Genomic DNA, 21,696 nt, shown 5'->3' with positions numbered 1-21,696 from the left:
ACGCAGGCTTTTTCGTCCCTATAATAGTATAATACTCGATATTGTTTTCTTTCCGTTACCAACCATACATTCCATCCATCTCAATGATCAGTAAATGATGACCACACCAACTAAATTTTCATGTGTCCGAAGTGTTGTTGTGTCTTCCATTATTCTCATGAATGCCTCTTCAAGATGATGCGCGCACATAAACAAATGGTATTGGTATCCCAAACTTATGTGTATTGCTGTTTATGATATACCAACTCATCTCACCAAGAATGAAACTGTCGCAATACTCAATCAGCCTCCAATAGTTACGATTTCACAAAATGCCTAGACTATCTGCTTGATTACCTTAATGAGAGAGAGGGGGACATTCACATCTTTTACTCAGATGACTGCCAGGACATCAAGATAGAGCATTCTCTGGCTTCTTCAGAAATTGGCATGCTTTAAATTGGTAATTTCAACTATGAACCCCTCAAAGCACCTGGGCTAGTACTACCTTCATGACAATTTGGTTCTTCATGAAGCAGATAAATGGATTCCCCATTGGAGATCTGCAGGCACAATGTCATTGGCCAAACCACTTGTTTCTTAATTCGTTTAATGAAATACTAATGAGAAAAAGAAAATGAAAGAAGGGATATAAAATAACAGGGTTGCTCAGCTTGCTATGTAAACTAGTCGCAGATCTACACAAAATGCATTGCGTTTTTTTTTCCTAAATAATATGCAGAAGTTTTTTAATTTATGCAAAAGCAGAATCATATATTTATAAAGAATTTCTGTGTTCAATTGTTCAATTCATTTCTAGAAGAAAGATCAAAATTTTCTTTTGGCCAGCTTGAAAACAGAATCAATATTGAAATATCTCTTAATAGCAAAAAGATAACTTTCACCTTCATTGCATTGAAAAACAAACAGCCAGAAATATTACTTCAATATCAGTAGATGGGAACTATAAAATATGCTATTTCCCCACTATTACAGTAATTGATCTGATGCAGAACGTAATTCTTAAAGAAATTTGCAGGAACACGTGCAGGAATTAATCAAGAAGAACTAACAAACCGTAGCACCGCCTAAAGTATGCCTAGCATCACCACTAAGCAGTGGAAATTTTCACTACAATTTCTTTTATGAAAATCATCGTACCAATAATGTTTCCTCTGGGGCTATAAATAAGGTCCCATATTACATCAAATATGGAAACATCAACTCACACTAAAAATGGCAGTCAAATCCCATAAAAACCAAAAATTAAATTCAAATCAAAGCATACCCCATAAGTTCAGTGTCAAATCGGCAACAATCTGGACCAATGGAATCAATCGGCATCAATCTGGTGTATGCATCAAGATCCATCTACCACGTATGGATAGGCAATGCAATGGATCACTCCTTATCCTAGAACACCACATAACGCAAGATTTACTTCAGTATATTAATAGTTGTCTTAAATAAAAAATTCTCAGTTCATTGGAAACTGATGCCTACAGATGTGTATATATATATATAATAGTGATCAAATCAATAAATGAATTCTTTAGACAAAAAGATTTTGATTGCAAATTTTTATCTTTCAAGCTGCAGTTAAAAGTTCTACTTCAAAGTGGGGGCAAAGAAATTACTCAAGATCAACCATGGAGCTAGTAGCAGCGTGTTAAATATTTAGTTTAACTCCAAGTCAGCATAATTATTGATACATCAAATGCATATTCTTAGTATTCATTAATTACTAATTAGTATACTCTTACGATTTTCAACTCTTGATCATTTTTCCTCTAGAATTATGATTGAAACAACTACAAGTCTGCAAGTGCTTTCGATCAATCTAACCCTTTTTAATTGTTTCTAATCCCAAATACAATATGCAACAAACAAAAGGAAATTACCAAATCATTAAGTAACTACTAAAGTGAGCAATATAATTATTTGAGTTTCATTCAAGAATTTTGGTGCTCAAAATAAAATTAATAACTAAAGAAATTGAAAATTAATTTTTTTGTGTAGTCTATGAATTTCCTATAGGTATAAACAATTGAAATTAAGTGCGAAGACCAAGTGAGTAACTACCATAAGGATTCAACTGTCAATAATAAATGGCATAGAAAACCCAAGTGGTTGAGATAAAACTATAACCACTAAATCAAATAAGAACAAATTACAGCAACTATATCAACATTTTTTTATATATAAATAACAGCAACTCTATCAATATTACATGAAAAATTCACCATACATAAGCATGAAGAGGAACTTTCAAAAACAACTCTAGCACCAAAGGAATAGAAAAGGTATTAAAATAATCTCAAACCCTTTGATAAAGAATTATAGAAGTTATTATTGTTTTTAACTTAATTAGCGAGTATAGTCTAAAATTTATTTATAATATAGCACAAGGAGAAGAGTAACAGTAATCCTCTTGCAGCAAAGACCTTAAAAAACAGTAATCCACAACTAGTATAATTAATCAACTAAAAGTAACAAAATCAAATGTAATTAAAAAAAAAAAAGAGTAATCATTAGGTACTCCAAGATTATCTAATAATTTTCCTTAAAAAAATTAAGTGCAAATCCAAATTTAAGCTATATATGAAGCAATTTTTCATATTATTAGGGGGTACAGCTAAGGAATGCCTTAAACCAAACATGGAAATAAAAGAAAAAGTCAGATATAAATCAAAATTGAGGTATTTTTAAGCAGATAAAATGCTTGATAAGAAATATGGCAAGAGACACATGATTAAAGTAAAACCCCAATTGCCAAAACACTAAAACAAAATTATATATTAGACAATAAAATCAACGAACCTCACCTTCTTATAAGCTTGTGTGGTCTTTGAGTCTAATGCTAGGATTGTGTAGTGTGATTCTTTGTTCTTTGAAGTTGTTGATAAGTTGGTTTAGATAACTTGTAAACGCTAAATTAAATGAAACAAATCCTATCTGTCATTTAAAAATTACATTAAACTTGCAGGAAATTTTGAAGAACCTGTTTTTGTTTGTCCACTATGAGAGGATGCAATGGCTCTGACAGAGGAAATGCAAAGGACCATGATCTGGGAAAAGATCTGGTTAACTTCAAAATTGGCAATCTCAATAAGAGGACCTAGAATTCACCAATATGTTTGATTCTGAAAGTTAACAGTAGGATTGGTTTAGTGTCGTAACTTAGAGAGAGAGAAAAGAAGAATCGAGAGAGAGACAAAGAACCAATCATAGCTAAATCACCAATTGTTTATGCGAGCGGTTTAGGAAAAACTATGCCGAATGTCGTACTTGACCTACAAATTTATAGCCTAGTAATAATCATATCTAAACTCAAGATATACCTGTGTGTGCTTGATTCCACATAGAACGTCACCAGGTCATTGGAAAAAAATGCATATTTGTCTTGCTTTCTCATCCCGTTTTTGAGGAAAAGTCCTAGTTGTCAAATATGGAGGTGTACCCGCAATGCCACTGCAAAATATTGAGTGCCCTTTTTATTAAAGGTAGTTCAGGTGACAGTGCCACTGTTACCATTCCCATTGAGTTAAAGGAAGAAGCAGCAGTAGGAGCATTGAAAAGCATCCTCAGAACTCATCCCCTCAGAGCCCTCTGTATATATCATTTTTAACTATTGTTTGACTTACATTCCCAATGGAGCCACATTTAAGTTTGTCACATCAGTAAACACCCTGTACAGCCAATTATGTAATGATCAATTTATAATATAAATAATCAATTAAGAAAGTACCATCCTATATGATATGATTAGTTGCTAACCATCATTCAGATCATCTTAAAGTATTAGAGATTAAGGTATAAGCATTTAAAAATGAGTATATCTACATAGTTGTTTTTGAACAACTACTTCTCCGATTATTCATTTTTCCCTATAATGAGGTTGAAGGGAACTGTTCAAAATAAAGCACGAATGCATGACCAAATACAATGGCACCCTCATGAGCACTATCACCAGATAAGCATCAACAGATAGGAACAGTAAGTTGAATAAGAAGCACAAAACACAGTAAATACAGTCAAAAATCATGAGATGCATTCTAATCAGTTTTGGAGACTGTAACATCTAGCAAAAGCAGGGTTAAGTGGAGTTAGAAACTCGTGTATCAATTAAAGGGACCAGTTAGCAGTTTACTTATAAAGTTTCCATTTCCTTTTTTTATTATTCATATAAACTTCCCATTTCAAGAATACAAATGAGATCTATTTTTCAGTTTTTGCTGAATACAAATGGATATCTATTGGCCCGTCTTTATGTTAAGTTATTCTCGGTGACATGGAATCTATAAGTTTGTGATGGACATCTAGTGTCTATCTTCAACTCTAAAGCTTTTTGTTCCGAGCTTCTTCACAAAGAAGGGGAGAGTACTACTGCTTAGTCATGAATATAAAGTTAAATATGGAAATTTTTCTCCAGAATTTTGAAAAAATTCTTCACAAATGACAAAAAACAAATCTAGTATAAATTATTTGGTTGGTAGTTGAACTTAATGTTATTGCAACACCTAAAATTTTGATACAAAGTTACAAACCACTCTTTCAGGGCAACAATTGCAGCCCAATTCCTAGTAAGGATAACTTATAAAGGTCCTACCCAATGAACAAAACTCCAACTTCTGTGGCGTCTAGGATTCCAACTCGGAACATGTTACTTTGGGTGAAAGGCACTTACCATGAGCATTAGCTTAAATGACACATCCTTCCCTTGTAAGAGCGAGGTGGAGTTTAAGATTGTAGGTTCAAGACCCACCAAGTGCATGCAACTTACCAATCAAAAGATTATAGCAACCTATGCGCAAATAACTTGGATTCAGAAAATGATGAAAGTAAGAAATTGTAATCCATTTCCAATGGAGATCAATGCAGAGTCCATGATTGCAAAGGTGATATCAACTACAATGAGTAGGTTGAGTTGGGTAGCATACATAAATTTTTGTAACAAATATCTTTTCACATTACAGTTCGTTTCTAGGCTAAAAGCAGAGTGAGCTTCTGCATCACTGTTGGGTTCCTACCTCAATTCCAACTCTATTAAGATAAAATAATTTCACCAATACCAACACTCAAAGATATATATACTAAGTGGAACAAACATGCAAGAACTTTTCAGAGTTATACTATAAAAAGATTATTATAACTGACACTACAATTGGGTTTTGACCACATGAAGAGGTGTTGTCACAGCAGCAGCCAAGGCCCAATAGCTGCCCCAGCAGTGGCATTCCCAACCAACCACTCATCGTTCACACTCTGGCGAAATCTCCTTCAAACTCCTCTTGGAAGCCTCATAGGTTGCAGAATGCACTGTGGTAAATGGTGCATTCATCAACACCCTGTTCCTATATGCTCCAAACCCTCCCTCAACACTCTATGCGCACAATCCCACAACCCCCCCCCCCCCTAAAAAATATTATTAAATTGTAGTCTCTGCTTCACCGTATTTATAAGGGTAAACACCACATCACTCGTCACTGTTGCAGACACAGCCGCGACGGTGACTATTGTCAAATTATTCAGGTTGCCACTAGAGAAAACCTTCTTATATATCTCATAAACCAAAAAATACATCGCATGGGCAGGTCCTGCACCAATCCCTCTATAGACTCGCACAAGGCCCTTGGATTTCAAAATCAATTGGAGGGCTAGCCAAACACCTTTGGATTCTACCATTAAATAAGCATATTGGTCTGTCATATGCAGAACATAAACAACTAGCCAATTCAAATTCAAAAAAACCAAGATATAAAACGGCCTTATACTATCGTTGAATCCCAAATTCACAATAACTAACATTGGAATTACTTTCACTAAAAGCCGAACTCAAAAAGAAACCAAAGCACATGCAAAAATTTCCAAAAATTTCGCCCAAAAACAGTGCCTGAACAAAACTACCCTTTTGGCTGCAACGTGAGGAGATTTATATGTACAGAACAAAAGAAGACAGGTTAGATAAGAAATAGAAATCATAGTTCCTCTTGGAGCCTTTTTTCGTACACCTAGCAAAAAATTATTAAAAAAGAATTGATGCTAAAACCTCTTGGCTATGAATTGAAAGGTGTGTTAAAAGCCTTCTCCAACCTACTCAGAACACAAACCAAGTTCCAGCAAGGAACAATCAGCTCCATCTATTGCAAAGTGCTGGAATTGAGGAAAATAAATAAAAACACCATCTTCTAAGTTCCAACCCTCTAATTCCATTAAATTCAACAAAAACTTCTCCAAAATACTGCGTTACCGACCCTCTGATTATCCAATCCTTCATAAAATTAACTGCCAACTGAAACTCTCAGTTATAGCACATAACCATCAGTGACCATAATCTTTCACAGCAATTTATTATGTAAATAGAAACTTAGGAGCAACTGTCTGGGAGGCAATGCTCTTGAACAGCTAAAAAGACACAAATTCAGAAACGTCCATTGCTTAAAAGTGAAGCCAATAGAGAGAGAAAGAGAGTTATGTCTGCATTATGAAATAGGGAGAAAGGTCAGACCCAACAATGGCACAACCATAGGAAGGCCCAACAGATTTTATATAAAGATTGAGATTGACACTATCCATAACATATAGTATTGGAGAAATGAGGGAAGGAATTGTGTGATGAATATTAAAGGTGTGGCTAGTGGCTGACTAATAGTCATAGAAATGCAGAACTTTTCTTATATGCAAAGATAAAGATCTGAATTTGGTGGCCTATGTGGACTTGAGTAATTCAAAACAAGCTACTTTGCAAGGACCTCATGGCCCCCGCAATGAAATGCTCTAGAGTCCCATAAACGATTTCCCCCCCTCCCCTCTCAGGCTCAACAATTTTATATATTGTATAGATTGAGATTGACACTATGCATAACATAGAAGTATTGGAGAAAGGTCGAAACAAATTGTGTGATGCATATCAAATACTTCAGAAGAGGTTGAGGGTGGAACTAATGGCTGGCTAATAGTTAAAGAAATGCAGAAATTTGTCTTTTCTTTTTTTGATAAGTAGAAATCTGTCTTTTCTTCAAAGATAAAGATCCTAGAACAACCCACCACCCCCCCCCCCCCCCCCCCACCCTGTTAATTTGATTGTATTAATAAATCATCTTATTTTTCATTCAAAAGAAAATAAACAGAGCAGCAACTATTATAAACTCAATCCCCGGGATTTATCCTTTTCACATTTTTCCCAATGTGAAAGCCAACAAACAAAGGTTTGTGTTTGATACATTTGTAATAATAAGTTCTTGTTGTTGTTTTGAAAATATTCAATATAGTCTTCTGCATTTCAAAGTTAAAGGAAAAAAATGGCAAAAATATCTTCTTTTTTTGGGTGGGGGTGAGGCTGTAGTAACGATCAATTATGGACCATATGTAATAATCAAATTATGGACCATATGTAATAATCATTGCACAATTCATGTATCTCTTCATAGACGTCAACATCTAAATTAAAGAAACACGAAGTTTACTGGGGGGTGGGGGAGAGGTTACAGAAAAAGTGAAAAATCATTCACCAATTTAACGTCTCTGTGCTCATATTGAATTTAGTAACCATTGATTCTTTTTGGTAACTTGGCTTTTCTTGCAGGATTGGCTATTGGTTTTATCTTGTTCACAGACATATTACCAGTCCTCAAGATTTTGACAAGTTGAATAACCAACTATATTATTTCATTTCTATATTTCCACGGAATCATATGCAGCATATAGCATTCACATCAGATTCATGGTTACAGTGATGAGCAAAACAACAAGACAGACCTAGTGGCTAGTACCCTCTACATCATATTAGTACCAAAACCAAAGAGACTCATATGCTCAACAACATATTATCCTACAACACAAAAACACAACCCCACATGCTGCGCTCAGAAACAGACAAGAGATACATTACAATGATTCTTGCACCCACTAAGCACTTTCATGTGCAAAGTGTTCGATCCTGTCCTCACTGAGATTCAGATTAGCATTGCTATCCTCCAACCCAGAGCTAGTCTCCACCAACACATGTGGATCATTGTAATGCCTGACAGCTTGAATTATGCCCCGAACACGCTTATACGGATCCGAGCAATTGAAAATCTCAGAATCCAAGATCACGCCATCGCAGCCTAATTGCATCATCAGCGCCGCGTCGGCCGGAGTCACGATCCCTCCGGCGGCAAATTGAACCACTGGCAGCCTGCCCATTTGCTTGGTTTGAGCCACGAGATCATAGGGTGCCCTTATGGTCTTCGAAAAGGCGAAAACTTCGTCTTCATCCATGTTATTCAAGATCCTTATCTGACCCATTACAGCCCTCACATTCTTGACGGTTTTCGCTACATTTCCAGACCCAGATAAATCCCCTTGAATCCTTATCATAGCCGCACCTTCTCTCACTCTGCTCAACGCTTCACCGAGGTTCTCACTCCCACAAACAAATGGGCAACGGAAGTTGTGCTTGTTGATGAAATTGTCCTCGTCTGCAAGAGCAATAGCTTCGCTCTCGTCGATGTAATCGACCCCAACGGCTTCGAGAATCTGGGCCTCGACGAAATGGCCGACACGGGCTCTGACCATTATGGGGATCGAAACGACGCGCTTGATTTCCTTGATGAGAGACGGGTCTGGCATGCGAGTAATGCCTTGTTGAGATGGGTCCGAGACAATGAGACAACATGCACCAGCCTGTTCGGCGATCTTGGCATGTTCGGCGTTTGTGACATCGACAATGGCTCCGCCGCGTAGTATTTGGGTCAGCCCAGCCTTGAGGGAAAATGGGCTTGTCTTGGCGTCTGTGATGGCGATGCTATTGTAGAGCGTGACGGCACCGTCTTCAGCCATCGCACCAAGTATTTGTGAAATTGCCTGAACCAAAAAAATAGGAAGATTAGAAGAGAAGAGGAAATGAGTATTGGTTGGCTTTTGGGGTTGGAGAAGAGAGACTGGGAGGGTGGATGTATAATAAGATGGGAAAGAAAGTGAAGGGGTTTGGTTGGATGGTGGTGGTGAGTTCGAGAAGTTTCGGTGGAGTTTCCAGGCTGAGTCGGTGACTTACCACCGAAGTGTAGAAACTTCGATTCTATTTCTTATTCCTACATTCAGACTTTCGAGGTTGAAGGGTTCTTGTTTTTACAGGTAACGTGTATTTCAGCTATTACGTGTATAGAATAATCTTGTTTGTGACTTGTGACTCTTGTGAGTTGTGATCCAATATTTCAGATTTTGACCCTTGGTAACATATCTTTAAAGTTTAAGGCACTGTATGCTAACCGTTTTAAACAGTAAATTTTGATCAACAAAAATTATTGTTTAAACACCACCATACATATTTTTAAACATTGTCTCACTTATATATATTTTTACAAAAATTAAACAATATTAGAAATAGCCTACCAAACAAGCCCTAACTATCATCTTGCTAAATTTATTAAAAAAAAAAAAAAAAAAAAAAAACAAACCATTGTCTTGCTTAATACTATAGTAGTTTGGATGATCTTATCTTCTTCATTGACCCTTTATTTTTTATAATTACAATAAAAAAGGGGATTTGACAAAAATAAATTTTGAATAGCTAATTTTAATGTAGATACTTGATGTTTTAAATTTTTAATTTTATTTAAAAAAAAATGTAGGATATAACCCATAAGGGCCATAACATAGACGATGACAACATCAGTGACATGGCACAAGGGCAGGAAAGTGAATGAATTTCACATGTTGTATCATTATTAGCTTATTATAGCTAAAGAAAAAGTCTAGAGACACGAAAAATTTGACACTTATTGATGTGACAGATTGTTAATAGTAGGTTAAAAAACGATGTTAATGGTGATAAGTTTTAGATGAAAACTAGTGAAAGTTTATCAACTCAGCAGGTGTAAAAAAAAGTTGTCAAATTTTGAGTGCATGTGGCATTACTCTATGGTTAAATCCACGCGTATCATGTTGTTGTAGCATTTGAAAATTTGAGGGAAAATTAATTGTTGGCACATGTACATATTAGATTTTAGAAAGTTATTAGAAGCTAAAGCCATGTATTTTATTAAATTTTGCAAGTGATTAATATGTTACAATTGTATTCAAACCTATGATCAATGTGAGTTAGTTATGAATAATCATATCACCAATAACTAACTCCTAAGTTATAAATATCCATATATTTATTTGTACTGCAAAAGGAGATATTGTATGTAAATTTCAAAAATTCATATTTAAGTTTAGATTGAGTTGTGAACTCTCTATTAAAGGCACGTATTAATTTTCATGCATCATTTAGTATTAAAGCATATGATTTGATCCTTCTTCTAAAGTTGAAGGGAAATCATTTCATCAAAGTTTTAGCCGCTACAAAAACTTCTTCCTATTCAATTTTAGGTTACGCAAAAAAAATTTCAAGCTTGAAGCATTCAACCCCAACAACTAAATTTCAACATTTCCCTAGTAAGTCCACCATCAAAATATTTTAGTTCCTTCACAAAATCCCAGTCAAACCGCCTCATTCTTCTCACTTCTACTTTTCCAATAGATTGGAAATTCTAATTTGCATAATCTAGTACTTCAACTTTCCAACTTCAAAAAAATCCTTTTTTCCGGTCCTTATCCTTCCTTGTTACCTTTTCCTATCTCATGCATGTTCTCATACCTAATTGATCTCACAAACTATACTTGAGTGCATAAAGAAACGTGTTTGTTTAAAAGATGGAACATAAATACCTCGTCACATGTAGCATGACGATGCTTGAAATCACCAAGTCAATGAAATTGGATAAGTTTAGGGCCTATTTGGATTGAGAGGGAGGAAGAGAGAGTGAAAGAGAATGGAGTAGAATTGGCTGAAAAATAGCCTATTTTTCAGTTAACTCAACTCTACTCCCCCTTCTTCCCCCTCAATCCAAACGGACCATTAAAGATAGATTGAAATGTTGACTATCATGGTCTAGTGAATGGCTACCCCTAGTTGTAGGAGTGACCATAGGAGTAAAGCTCAATAAGTTAATAGTCTACATCAATACAACCAACCTATAGAAAGGCATGACTCAAAGTGGGAAAAAACTATTAAAGTTGAGATCCCCAATTTCAACGGAAATCTCATCTGAAATGAATTTGTTGATAAATAAAAGAGGAGGGGGAAAGGAAGAGATCGTGCAATGGGGAGTAGGTTTGACTATGGGTGATTTTGTATTAATGTTTTTTAATTTTATATTTTATTTTTAATTTAATAAATTTTTAATAGATTTTAGTGTTAAAAATGTTTATTTGAATGGTTAATGAATATCTATGGACGAAACGATAAAGGTTGGCAGTGAATGTGAACTTTAGGGATGAAAATCACAAAAATAAATATCTAAAGACCAAATGACAATTAATTCAAACTTAAATGGTGTAATTTTGAACTACTTCTTTATTATTCTGTCATCACTAACATTTTGAAACATTTTTTTAGCACTTAGTACCAAGTGTTTTGAATTAAAAGGTCATGATATCCATAAGATTTGAGTTCAAAACCTCTTGCCAATATTTTGGGGTCATCCTAAAGGGATTAGTCCTTGTAATAACCTATTTTGTGTAGGATAGAGACTATACATACCCAAGAAAATAGTCTGATACTTAAAGAAGTTTGAATATCGTCATTTGTCCCAAAAAAAAATGTTGTTATAAAGACAAGAGTTTAACTAAACTATTTGAAGGAAAGGATTTCTCTCCAAACTAATTTGGGGATAAACCTTTTGAATTCCTTCTATATATTTGTATTAGATATGAATTTTGAGAATCTATCATGTATATTCTTATTATGACAAAATTTAGCTACAAAATTAGTTATAGTCTTAAACTACAACCTTACTCAATATCTTTTTATTGAAATTAATTTTGACAAATCCACCATTGGATTACATCTTTTTCTTATATCCTCCATGCTTGTAAAATTTCTAGAAAATTAAAGATCAATAGTTATGTCATTAATAAATTGTTTAAATTACAAATTTTTGTATTATAAAATTATACGTAAAATGTAAGCTTTTAGATCATATAGTAAATAACATTCAATTGACACAAAATTTGACAAGTGTAGTAAAAGCATAAAGAATATACAATTGAACGGTTAGATTTTCAAAAATATGTAGTAATATTTATTTTATTAAATAAAGTTGTAACCTATAGCCAACCGAACAACTAAACCACCACTTGGCCTAGCCTCAACCATTGGTCAAGGAAGTATCACCCAAATACAAAAACCCCAAAACTAAAATTAACAATAACCCATTATAGAACCAAGCAATACCTAGATGAAATCAAAACCTAGATTAAATCAAATGAGGACCATGGCAATACGACATCAAGTGGGAAGGAATCAGAGGTGCCAGTAATGGGTTGCTGTAACTGGGGCTTGCTTAGCAATGGTGTGATGTTGGAGGCGGTGAGGTAGTGTCAAGTTTGAGATGCTACTGTCTTTCTTGTAAACTTGTGTTTGGTTTAATCGTAGTTTTGATTTGTGTTATTCTGCGGGGTAATTTATAGAAGAAGGATAAGAAGAAGATGATGATGATGTGGTTTTGGTTTGGGATACGAGAAGAAGAAGAAGAAGATGAAGTAGCAACAACGACGACGACAAAGAGCAACAACGACGGTTGAGAAGGAGGTTTGCGAGGAGAGAGAGGTGACAGGATGAGTGTGGTCTAGAGAAGTGAGAGTTATCTTTAGAGAGAGTGAAATAATAATGATGAATAAAATGATTATTTAAATAAAATAGAGTATATAATAGATAATCTGATTTGAGTGTTTTGAAAAAGTAATTGTGTAAAAAAAAAAAGTTGAATTCTTATGCTAAAATAAACAACAAATTTTATAAAGACTAATGCAAATGCTCTAAACCTGGCAAAATTTGCCAAATAGTAGATTTTTAGAAAAAATTTTGATACATAGCATGCAGATGAAATATTTTAGTTAGTTGGATTGTTTTTGAAAATCAAGTTTAACAAACTCGAGTTCCAACCCATTCTCTCTTTAAATGAAGTCTGACATAGACCAAAAAATAAAAAAAAGGTGGAACTCGAGTCCCTGAGTCTAAGAAACTCGAGTTCCATTTATACAAAACTCGAGTTTCGTGTAAAAAAACTTGGAACTCGAGTTTCAAAAACTCGTGTTCCATTTTTTTTTTTTTTTTAAAAGCTAAAACTCGAGTTCCATCTTTTTTTTCCAAAAAAAAAAAACAGTCTAACTAACTAATTAATTTCCTCCTCCACATGTTTTTTTGCTAATATTTTTCCAAAAATATGTTTTTCTGCAAATTTTTCCCTCTAAACCTTCTCCTTGGTTTTTTCATTTTTGTACAATCGTACGCATCATCGGATTCAATTGTATCCGTTTGCACCCGATTCTCTCTCTCAATTTAAATAAAATATACAGTTTTTCAAAACCGGGGAAGGAACTTTTTAAACTGGCGCTCTCTCTCACACTCTGCAAAGTGCAAACCCTTTTTCCCCCAAAATCCCAACAAACCAAACGTAAAAAACCAATGAAATCCCAAACCCAAACCCAAATCGAAGCGCCGAATAAGAAGCAATGGTCCTTGCAAGACTTCGAGATCGGCAAACCACTCGGCAAAGGAAAGTTCGGTCGAGTCTATCTCGCCAGAGAAGCCAAAGTGAACTTACATTTCACACTTCCTTTTCGATTTCTAAAGCAATGAGAGAGAGCATTTCCCAATTTGACTCACTTTTTTTTTTTTTTTTTGGAATTTTTGTTCAGAGCAAATACATAGTGGCGTTGAAGGTGATATTCAAGGAGCAAATAGAGAAGTACAAAATTCAACACCAGTTGAAAAGGGAGATGGAGATTCAAACCAGTCTTCGCCACCCAAATATACTTCGACTCTATGGTTGGTTCCACGATTCCGAACGCATTTTCTTGATTCTCGAATATGCTCATGGCGGCGAGCTCTATGGAGAGCTCAGAAAACGCGGCTTTCTCTCCGAGAACAAAGCTGCCACGGTATTTCCTCTCTCTATTTGGTTACTGAGAAAATTCAGGAAAGAATAGAAGAAATTTGAAAAAAAAATTTGGATATTATTATTATTATTTTTTTTTTTTTGAGGACCCAATAATGGGAACTTTCAAAATTTGCTTATTTTTCAAAAGGACCCATGTGTGCCAAGAGGCAAGAGCCTTGTAACTCAACTGGCATCTCCTCATGTTTCCAATGGATAAATTCAGAATTCAAAACTTCAAATCCCTCATTCCCCATTATAACTATTGAATTTATCAACAACAAAAAAAAAAAAAAAAAAAAAAAAAAAAAACCCATATGTTGGGGATGGGGTTATTGGAGTAATTATTTAATATTCTAGGAGTATTGCTTCTTCATGAGTCTTGTTAATTAAATTCATAGTGGGACCTACTGTTTATGAGTGAGTAGTGAGTATTGTTAATGGAGTATGAATAATTTTCTGGGTCATTGAGGTTTGCTTCAGTTCAACTATATGTGGTATACTTTTTAGGCATGATTGCTATGTATTGCTTTATAGTGCTGTGTTTAGTTATACAGGTTTTTCTTTTCTTTTGTTTAATTCTTTATTGCTTGTGAGATTTAGTACACCGTACCCATATTTCGGAGAGATCCTTATCTATGGTGTATCCCTCTTGTGAATTTTAGTACATTATGAGTCTCGCACAAGCATTGGCGTATTGTCATGAGAAGCATGTGATTCATAGGGACATCAAGCCAGAAAATCTGTTGCTTGATCATGAGGTATGCTTAAACAATCCTTATGACTTTTCTTTTTGTCCTTTTAATTTTACTTAGGAACCTGTTATTCATTTTGCTGGCTTAATACTTGACAACTTTAGCCAAAATTCTAAGAAGTCAATTTCGGATTTTTATCTGTATGTTATTGCATGCCAAAATATTCTGGGTTTTTGGTTCAAAAAAATCACCCAAATTTTGTGATGCTGCTTTTCTTTTAATAAAGCCATGACTATATCTTTTTGAACTTCAATTATACTTGGGAATATCTATGGTATACCGATATGGTACTTATTTACACAGTAAGTAGAGCTATCAAGGGACTATTTGGATGTAACTTTGTTTTGTACAGTGTTAAAGCAGAAATTGCAATTTGCAATTGAGGTCAGGCACAATTGAACAAAACTATGTTTTTGACTCCTCTCAGCTTAATACTTCTATCGATATGAGTACACCTACAATGTTTTTACTTATTTTTTGGCACAATCCATAGCAGAAATTGCAACTGAGGTTGAACACTTGAGCTTATGAACAGTACAATGTCTCTCTATCCCTCTTTCTTTCCTTTTTTCTTGTTGGTTTCTTTTTTGTATTTGAACAAAAGTTTCTTTAGAATCCTCAGGTGGTAGTGCTCAACTTCATGATGCATTCTGTTTGTTATTGATTAACATCCACTAAAAAATTTATTTTTACGAATCTCCAAACAGAGACATATTCCACTTTTTCTTCTTCTATTGTTACATATATTTAATAGATATTTGCCAATGATTAGTTGATAAAATTCAATGATATTGTCCCTTAACTTGGACTGATATTAAATATTATTACTGAGGAAGTGCAAAAGAAATTACTGATTTTTTGATTAACTTAGTTATAACTATATATGTAGGGTCGACTGAAAATTGCGGACTTTGGATGGTCTGTACAGTCAAGAAGCAAGAGACTCACAATGTGTGGAACTTTGGATTATTTAGCGCCAGAAATGGTGGAGAACAAGGCTCACGACTACGCAGTTGATAATTGGACTTTGGGTATCCTTTGCTATGAGTTCCTTTATGGTGTCCCTCCATTTGAGGCTGAGAGTCAAAGTGATACATTTAGGAGGTAGGGTAGAGATAATAGTTTTAGAATTTTAGTGTGATTACTTTGGAAGAAAATTATACCATAAGTTGTGTTATTTTTAGTTTGATAAGTTGTATTTGGATGTACTAGGATAATGAAGGTTGACCTGAGCTTCCCTTCCACCCATTGTGTTTCTACAGAAGCCAAAGATCTCATTCTTCGGGTATGTTTGGTCATGGCTGTTTTCATATTTATATCTGGGTGTAAAGTAGTGCTATCATTTGATAGGTATAATTGCATTCTTGAAACTGTAATCTGAAAATATGTGCAGCTTCTGGTCAAGGACTCCTCAAAAAGGCTCTCTCTTCAGAAGATAACAGAGCATCCTTGGATAATCAAGAATGCAGATCCTACAGGTATCTGTAATAAGTAGCATTTTAAACTACAGAGGTGATTCTGCCATGGTTTTGAGGAATCAACATTGTTGAATTCTGCATCTAATGGTGTCCCCCCTTTCTCTCTCTCAATGCACCCTCCATTATCCCTTCATATTTTACACTGCTCTGAGAAGTGAGAAGCGTTGATTTGCAAACCCAAGCATTGAGGTTCATGCATTATACCGTTTATATATGATAATTCGATGTTCTTTCTATTGCTCATGGTAGGTTTGCAACTATGGATTTATATCTAGAGATTAGATCACAGGATCGGCTACATACGTTGTTGCATTTAATTAATCTATATTGTTATTGGGTCTAATTAATCTATCATTCCAAGTGTAATGACAAATTGCCCATGCCGGTTTATTTTAATATTTGTAATGGTTCAGCTTTTCAATGGTTTTTGTGGTCTACAGCCTAGTTGCAATGTCCTATGAACTGCAAACTTTTGATTATTGCTCAGGTGGGAGGTGGAATATAATTGCAACCACTGTTTTTTATCAACTATACTAGCACCTATTTAGCATATTATTCAAGAAGCCAATCATTGCATGATATGACTCTGCCTATTGACTATCTTAAGTAGATGTGCTGCCTTTCCTTCCATATACAAGCTTGAACTATACGATTTTGGGCAAGTTTTAGTTCTGAATATATCCAAAATAAAATAATAATAAAATCCAAATTGATGTTTCTACAGTTCTTCAAAGATTCCCAAAAATGTTTGAAGAGGATCTCTAGGCATCCTAGAGATAGGTTCAATAATTTTGGAACAGGAACAAAATGACCTATACTGTTGTGATATCAGTTTTCTTAGGGTTTATGTGGAACACATTCTAGGACTAAACTGAGTAATAAAGCCGTGTTTTGCATCTCTATTGAGAATTAATTTCATAGCTTTCTATGCATAAAATGCATTTAAAAAAAACGATGGGTTGTTTTTAAGGAAATCTCTATTGATGCGTGTGATTAATGAATGATTCTTATATGGGTTTTGTATGCTTTGGGGGATCTATTGGTTTATAAATTAATGGCTAGAAAATTGTTTTCATTCCTTGAAAAAGTCCATTTACTTGTTCCTAAGTTATTGAAAGGGTTACACTTTTGTCCTTAAAGAAATTAAGAAAGATCTTATTTCATTCCTAAATCATTGAAAAAAAAAAATTCGGCCCTAAACTATTCAAAAAAGCTCTTTAGAAAGTTTAGAAATGAAAATTCAACTTTTTAAAGTTTAGGGACAAAAAAAGAAATTCATACAAACTTTAGGGACAAACAAGATTTTTTACTTTATAAATTAGAGTGTTTGTTTTCTATTTATTTTCTTATTGCATATTCAATGGTGCTTGTGGAATGTCTGATGGAGGATGATTAATTGTGAGAGACCGTGCCCCCGGTCTATTTTTATAGGAATGTTGGGTCAAATTCACGTGAATGGGTGGAATCGTGTTATTGCCTCTCAAAGTGGAGGTTTGACTAGTTATATTTTTCCCTTTAGATTAAGAGTTTTACAATGGAGTCGCCACTTATTTAATTATTGGAAAAATAAGAAAACTATAATTGAAAAATTCATCATTTTATTAATTTGAAATTGAATTTACATTGATCATAGAAAAATTACATGACTTTGGTCCTAGATACAATTTAAGATAAAGTACATGGCTTTGTTTTCTAGTTACAATCTAAAAATCAAAAATTACATGGATAAGCATTTGATCTACTAACCCTTGATCTAAGCTTGGAGGTTATGTTACAAGATGGGAAGTTGTTAGGCACCCACCTTACCCGGTGAAACCGGTCTTCTAGACTATGATGACCAACATTCATATCACATCATCCAATATGTTATCAATTAATTTGCATGTTGAATTTAAAGTGTGTGCATGTGATAAACCTTAATTTAATTTATTAAGCATTTCATTTGGATTAAAAAATAAATTCTAGTGAATGTGTGTGGATGGTGATAACCTAAATTCAAGGATTTGAAAGAATTATTAAATAAACATGTTTTTCATATTTTTGATGTGGATTTAAAATTAAATCTAGTGATATGCATGAACATATGATAAACAACCAAGAACATGTGAAGAAAATATAAAAACAATTAAGAACATTCAAACATATTCAAGGGAATTATCATACTTTAATATTAAATTCTCATCATAGCAACACAAAAAACAAATTAAAGAAATGGATTATACCTTCATGCAAGATTCATATAGTGGAGGAGACTCTTGGTAGAGGTCCTAAGGGTGGAGGAAAAGAAAAGTTAGGAGAGTAAGAATGAGTCTCACTCAATACCTTGAGTTTTAGGAAGACCAAGATATGACAAGACTACTCAACTTCATTAGAACTCAAGAGAGGGGAAGAGAGGGGAAGAGAGGGGGGTTTTTGTTTTGGAATGAAGGAGATGAGAGATTTATATAGTAGTGGTGGAAGAAATATGAATGGAAGGTCATTTAATGAGAGTTGATAAAAAATCATGAACCTAGACCTCATTTTAGCCTTTGGGGAAATCTAGTGCATTAAATGTGGAGATTAATGAAAATGAGGAACAAGCAAAGTTTGGTTTTCCCGTAGCTGCTATAACAGCCTGTAGAGTTAATTTCGAAAAATCATATCTGACTCAATTATGATCGGAATTGTCTCATTCTTGTGCTCAAATTGAAGCCTCGGATGTCTAGTTTCTGAGAAAATTAACCTCATTCACAGATTCAAAATATCATGAGAGATATCGATGAAATGGTGAGCAGAGGTCATTTGTTAGAAAATGGTTTCAACACAATTAACATTAATAGGTCCCAAATTAGCTCCCAATTAACATTAAATGGCTCCAATCACTCCCATTTCAGACTTAATTGATTCCAAATTTACTCTAATTAAAAGATAATTGCACAAATTACTCATTAAATAATTAATGTTTAACTATTTAGTTAATTATGTGTGTGCAACCCTACCATAAAATGTAGTCCTAACCAATCAAATTATGATATATCATCAATCTCAAATTGATTATACTTAGAGCAATTACATCAACTGGTGGAAAAGATTCCGTCTATTTTACACAAAAAACCTACTTTTTCTATTTTACACCATCACTTTTACAAAACACCCACATCAGTTTATCTATTTTACAAGAAATTTCAATAAAATATTCATTCTTTATCAATTTTTTATTATTTTCCATAATGGTCATACTTTTTTAATTTAAACTTATATTTTAAGTAAACAACCAACACCAGTGGCTCGGCCAATGGAGCCGCTTGTGGTGGAGGTCAAATGGCCAAACCGCCGAAATAGTGGCTTCGGCGAACGCCACCGAAATAGTGACTCCGACGAACGCCGCCGAATTTTTTTTTTTTTTTTGACCCAACGGTCATAATTTTTAAATTTATATCCACCAGTCATAATTTTGAAATTCAAATAGTAAATTCAAACCTAAATGTCATTTTTTTAAACTTTAAACCCAATGGTAAATTCAAACTTAATGGTCAAATTTTTGAAATTTAAACCCATTGGTAAATTCAAACCTAAATGTCATATTTTTTAACTTTAAACCCAATGGTAAATTCAAACCTAAAGGTCATATTTTTTATACTTTAAACCCAATGATAAATTCAAACCTAAATGTCAAAATTTTGAAATTCAAACTCAAGTCACATTCTTGCTCTATAAATATGACCATTTTCTCTCTAATTTCCATACACTTCTACAAAATTATCTCTTCCATTCGGTTTTTGTTCTCTCTCTTAATGGATTCCCATTATGACATTGATTTTATTTTTCCAAATGATGAGCCTCCATTTGACTCATCTTCTGATGATGATGAGGTGGAACTTACTCTAGCTATTGCCATAGAAGAATTAAACAATGAAGGAGCATCAACATCACGTCGTCATTCTGTTCAACCTCGTAGGTTTATCTAGCGTAATCCTTTGCAAGGTCATGACAGGCTTTTCCATGATTATTTTGCTGAAACACCAGTGTATCCTCCTAATGTATTTCGAAGGAGGTTTCGAATGAGTCGTTCTCTTTTTCTACGTATTCATTCAAGAGTTGAAGCTACTGAACCATATTTTGTTCAAAAAAGAAATGCGGCTAACACACTCGGGTTGTCTTCCCTTCAGAAGATGACCGTCGCAATTAGAATGCTTGCTTATGGAGTGTCGGCTGATTTCATGGATGAATACTTGAGGATTGGAGTCACCACTGCAATAAAAAGCTTTAAAAATTTTGTCAAAACGGTAGTTTCAATCTTTTCTAAAGAGTACTTGAGGTCACCAAATGACAATGACATTGCAAGGTTGTTAGCGGTTGGCCAACACCGTGGATTTCCAGGAATGCTGGGGAGCATCGACTGCATGCATTGGAAATGGAAGAATTGTCCAAGTAAGTGGAAATGTCAATATATTGGTCATACCCGTGATCCAATGATAATTTTGAAAATTGTGTCATCATATGAACTTTGGATATGGCATGCATTTTTTGGGTTATCAGGGTCTCACAATGACATCAATGTCCTAGAGTGGTCTTCTGTATTTTCTGAGCTTGCTGAAGGGCGTGCTCCTCCGGTTAATTACTCGATAAATGGTAATGACTATTCGATAGGGTACTATCTTGCAGATGGTATATATCCATCATGGGCAACATTTGTCAAAACAATTCCAGCACCACAAGACCGTAAAAGACAACATTTTGCTTCCGCACAAGAGGCGGCAAGAAAGGATGTCGAATGTGCATTTGGAGTACTTCAAGCGCAATTTGCAATTGTGCGTGGGCCTGCATGTTTTTTCCACCTTGAAACGCTTAAGGACATTATGATGGCATGTATAATATTGTATAATATGATCATTGAAGATGAGCGACATACTTACCTTGGAGCAAATGACTTTGATTATGATCAAATCGATAATAGTGGACCCGAACCGGTGTCATATAATCCCACTTATAACCTTATGCAGTTCATTTAACGCCATAATTCCATTAGAGATAGAGGAATTCATTCTTAACTTCAAACGGATCTCGTTGAGCATCTATGGCAACTACAAGGCCAGTCGTAGGAATTTGGAATTCTAATTTTCTAAGTATTACTACTTTTATTTAATGTGAACCTTCATTGGACTTTGAAATTTACTAAGTTTAATATTAGAATAAAATTTGCAAATTGCATTCCTTTGATGTTCTATGAGATTATTTATTTGAATTAGTGAAATGAAGGAATGCGTCACAGCTTCAAAAGGCTTGTGATGTGTGTATTTGCTTTCCTATAATGCCAAGAAAGATTGGAAGTTTGTGGATTATAAATGGAGACAACTGGAGGCCACAATAACGTGGCTCTAATACCATGGAGAAACAAAAGAGACAAGAAAGTACAAAATAAAGTTCTAGATAGAATCTCTGTACAACATAAAACGTGCTATATATATGCTGACAATGAGAGGGGAAAAAAAAGAGTAAAAAAGATATCAAGAAAATAAACCACTTATCCAAAACAGA

At 34.4% G+C, this 21,696-nt stretch overlaps 3 protein-coding genes and 1 pseudogene across 3 annotated transcripts; 2 read left to right on the top strand and 2 right to left on the bottom strand.

Annotated features, from left to right (window-relative positions):
- Positions 1–84: 84 nt before the first annotated feature.
- Positions 85–6,738, bottom strand: LOC115989216 (annotated as a pseudogene).
- An 885-nt stretch (positions 6,739–7,623) lies between these two features.
- On the bottom strand, positions 7,624–9,153 carry LOC115991722 (pyridoxal 5'-phosphate synthase-like subunit PDX1.2). The gene is made up of 2 exons (XM_031115590.1): positions 9,017–9,153; positions 7,624–8,826 (listed from the first exon to the last, which is right to left on the bottom strand). The coding sequence occupies exon 2, from the start codon at positions 8,800–8,802 to the stop codon at positions 7,888–7,890; it is 915 nt and encodes a 304-aa protein (XP_030971450.1). The 5' UTR covers positions 8,803–8,826; positions 9,017–9,153; the 3' UTR covers positions 7,624–7,887.
- Positions 9,154–13,307: 4,154 nt separating this feature from the next.
- On the top strand, positions 13,308–16,600 carry LOC115991723 (serine/threonine-protein kinase Aurora-3-like). The gene is made up of 6 exons (XM_031115591.1): positions 13,308–13,603; positions 13,708–13,950; positions 14,612–14,707; positions 15,591–15,805; positions 15,914–15,986; positions 16,095–16,600. The coding sequence occupies exons 1-6, from the start codon at positions 13,475–13,477 to the stop codon at positions 16,194–16,196; spliced, it is 858 nt and encodes a 285-aa protein (XP_030971451.1). The 5' UTR covers positions 13,308–13,474; the 3' UTR covers positions 16,197–16,600.
- Positions 16,601–20,330: 3,730 nt separating this feature from the next.
- LOC115990177 lies at positions 20,331–21,170 on the top strand. The gene has a single exon (XM_031114030.1). It carries the CDS (start codon positions 20,331–20,333, stop codon positions 21,168–21,170), a length of 840 nt encoding a protein of 279 aa, XP_030969890.1.
- The last annotated feature ends 526 nt before the right edge of the window (positions 21,171–21,696 follow it).

Source organism: Quercus lobata, chromosome 5 (genome assembly GCF_001633185.2).
Source record: "Quercus lobata isolate SW786 chromosome 5, ValleyOak3.0 Primary Assembly, whole genome shotgun sequence".
Lineage (NCBI taxonomy): Eukaryota > Viridiplantae > Streptophyta > Magnoliopsida > Fagales > Fagaceae > Quercus > Quercus lobata.
This window is presented reverse-complemented; position numbering and strand designations above follow the sequence as displayed.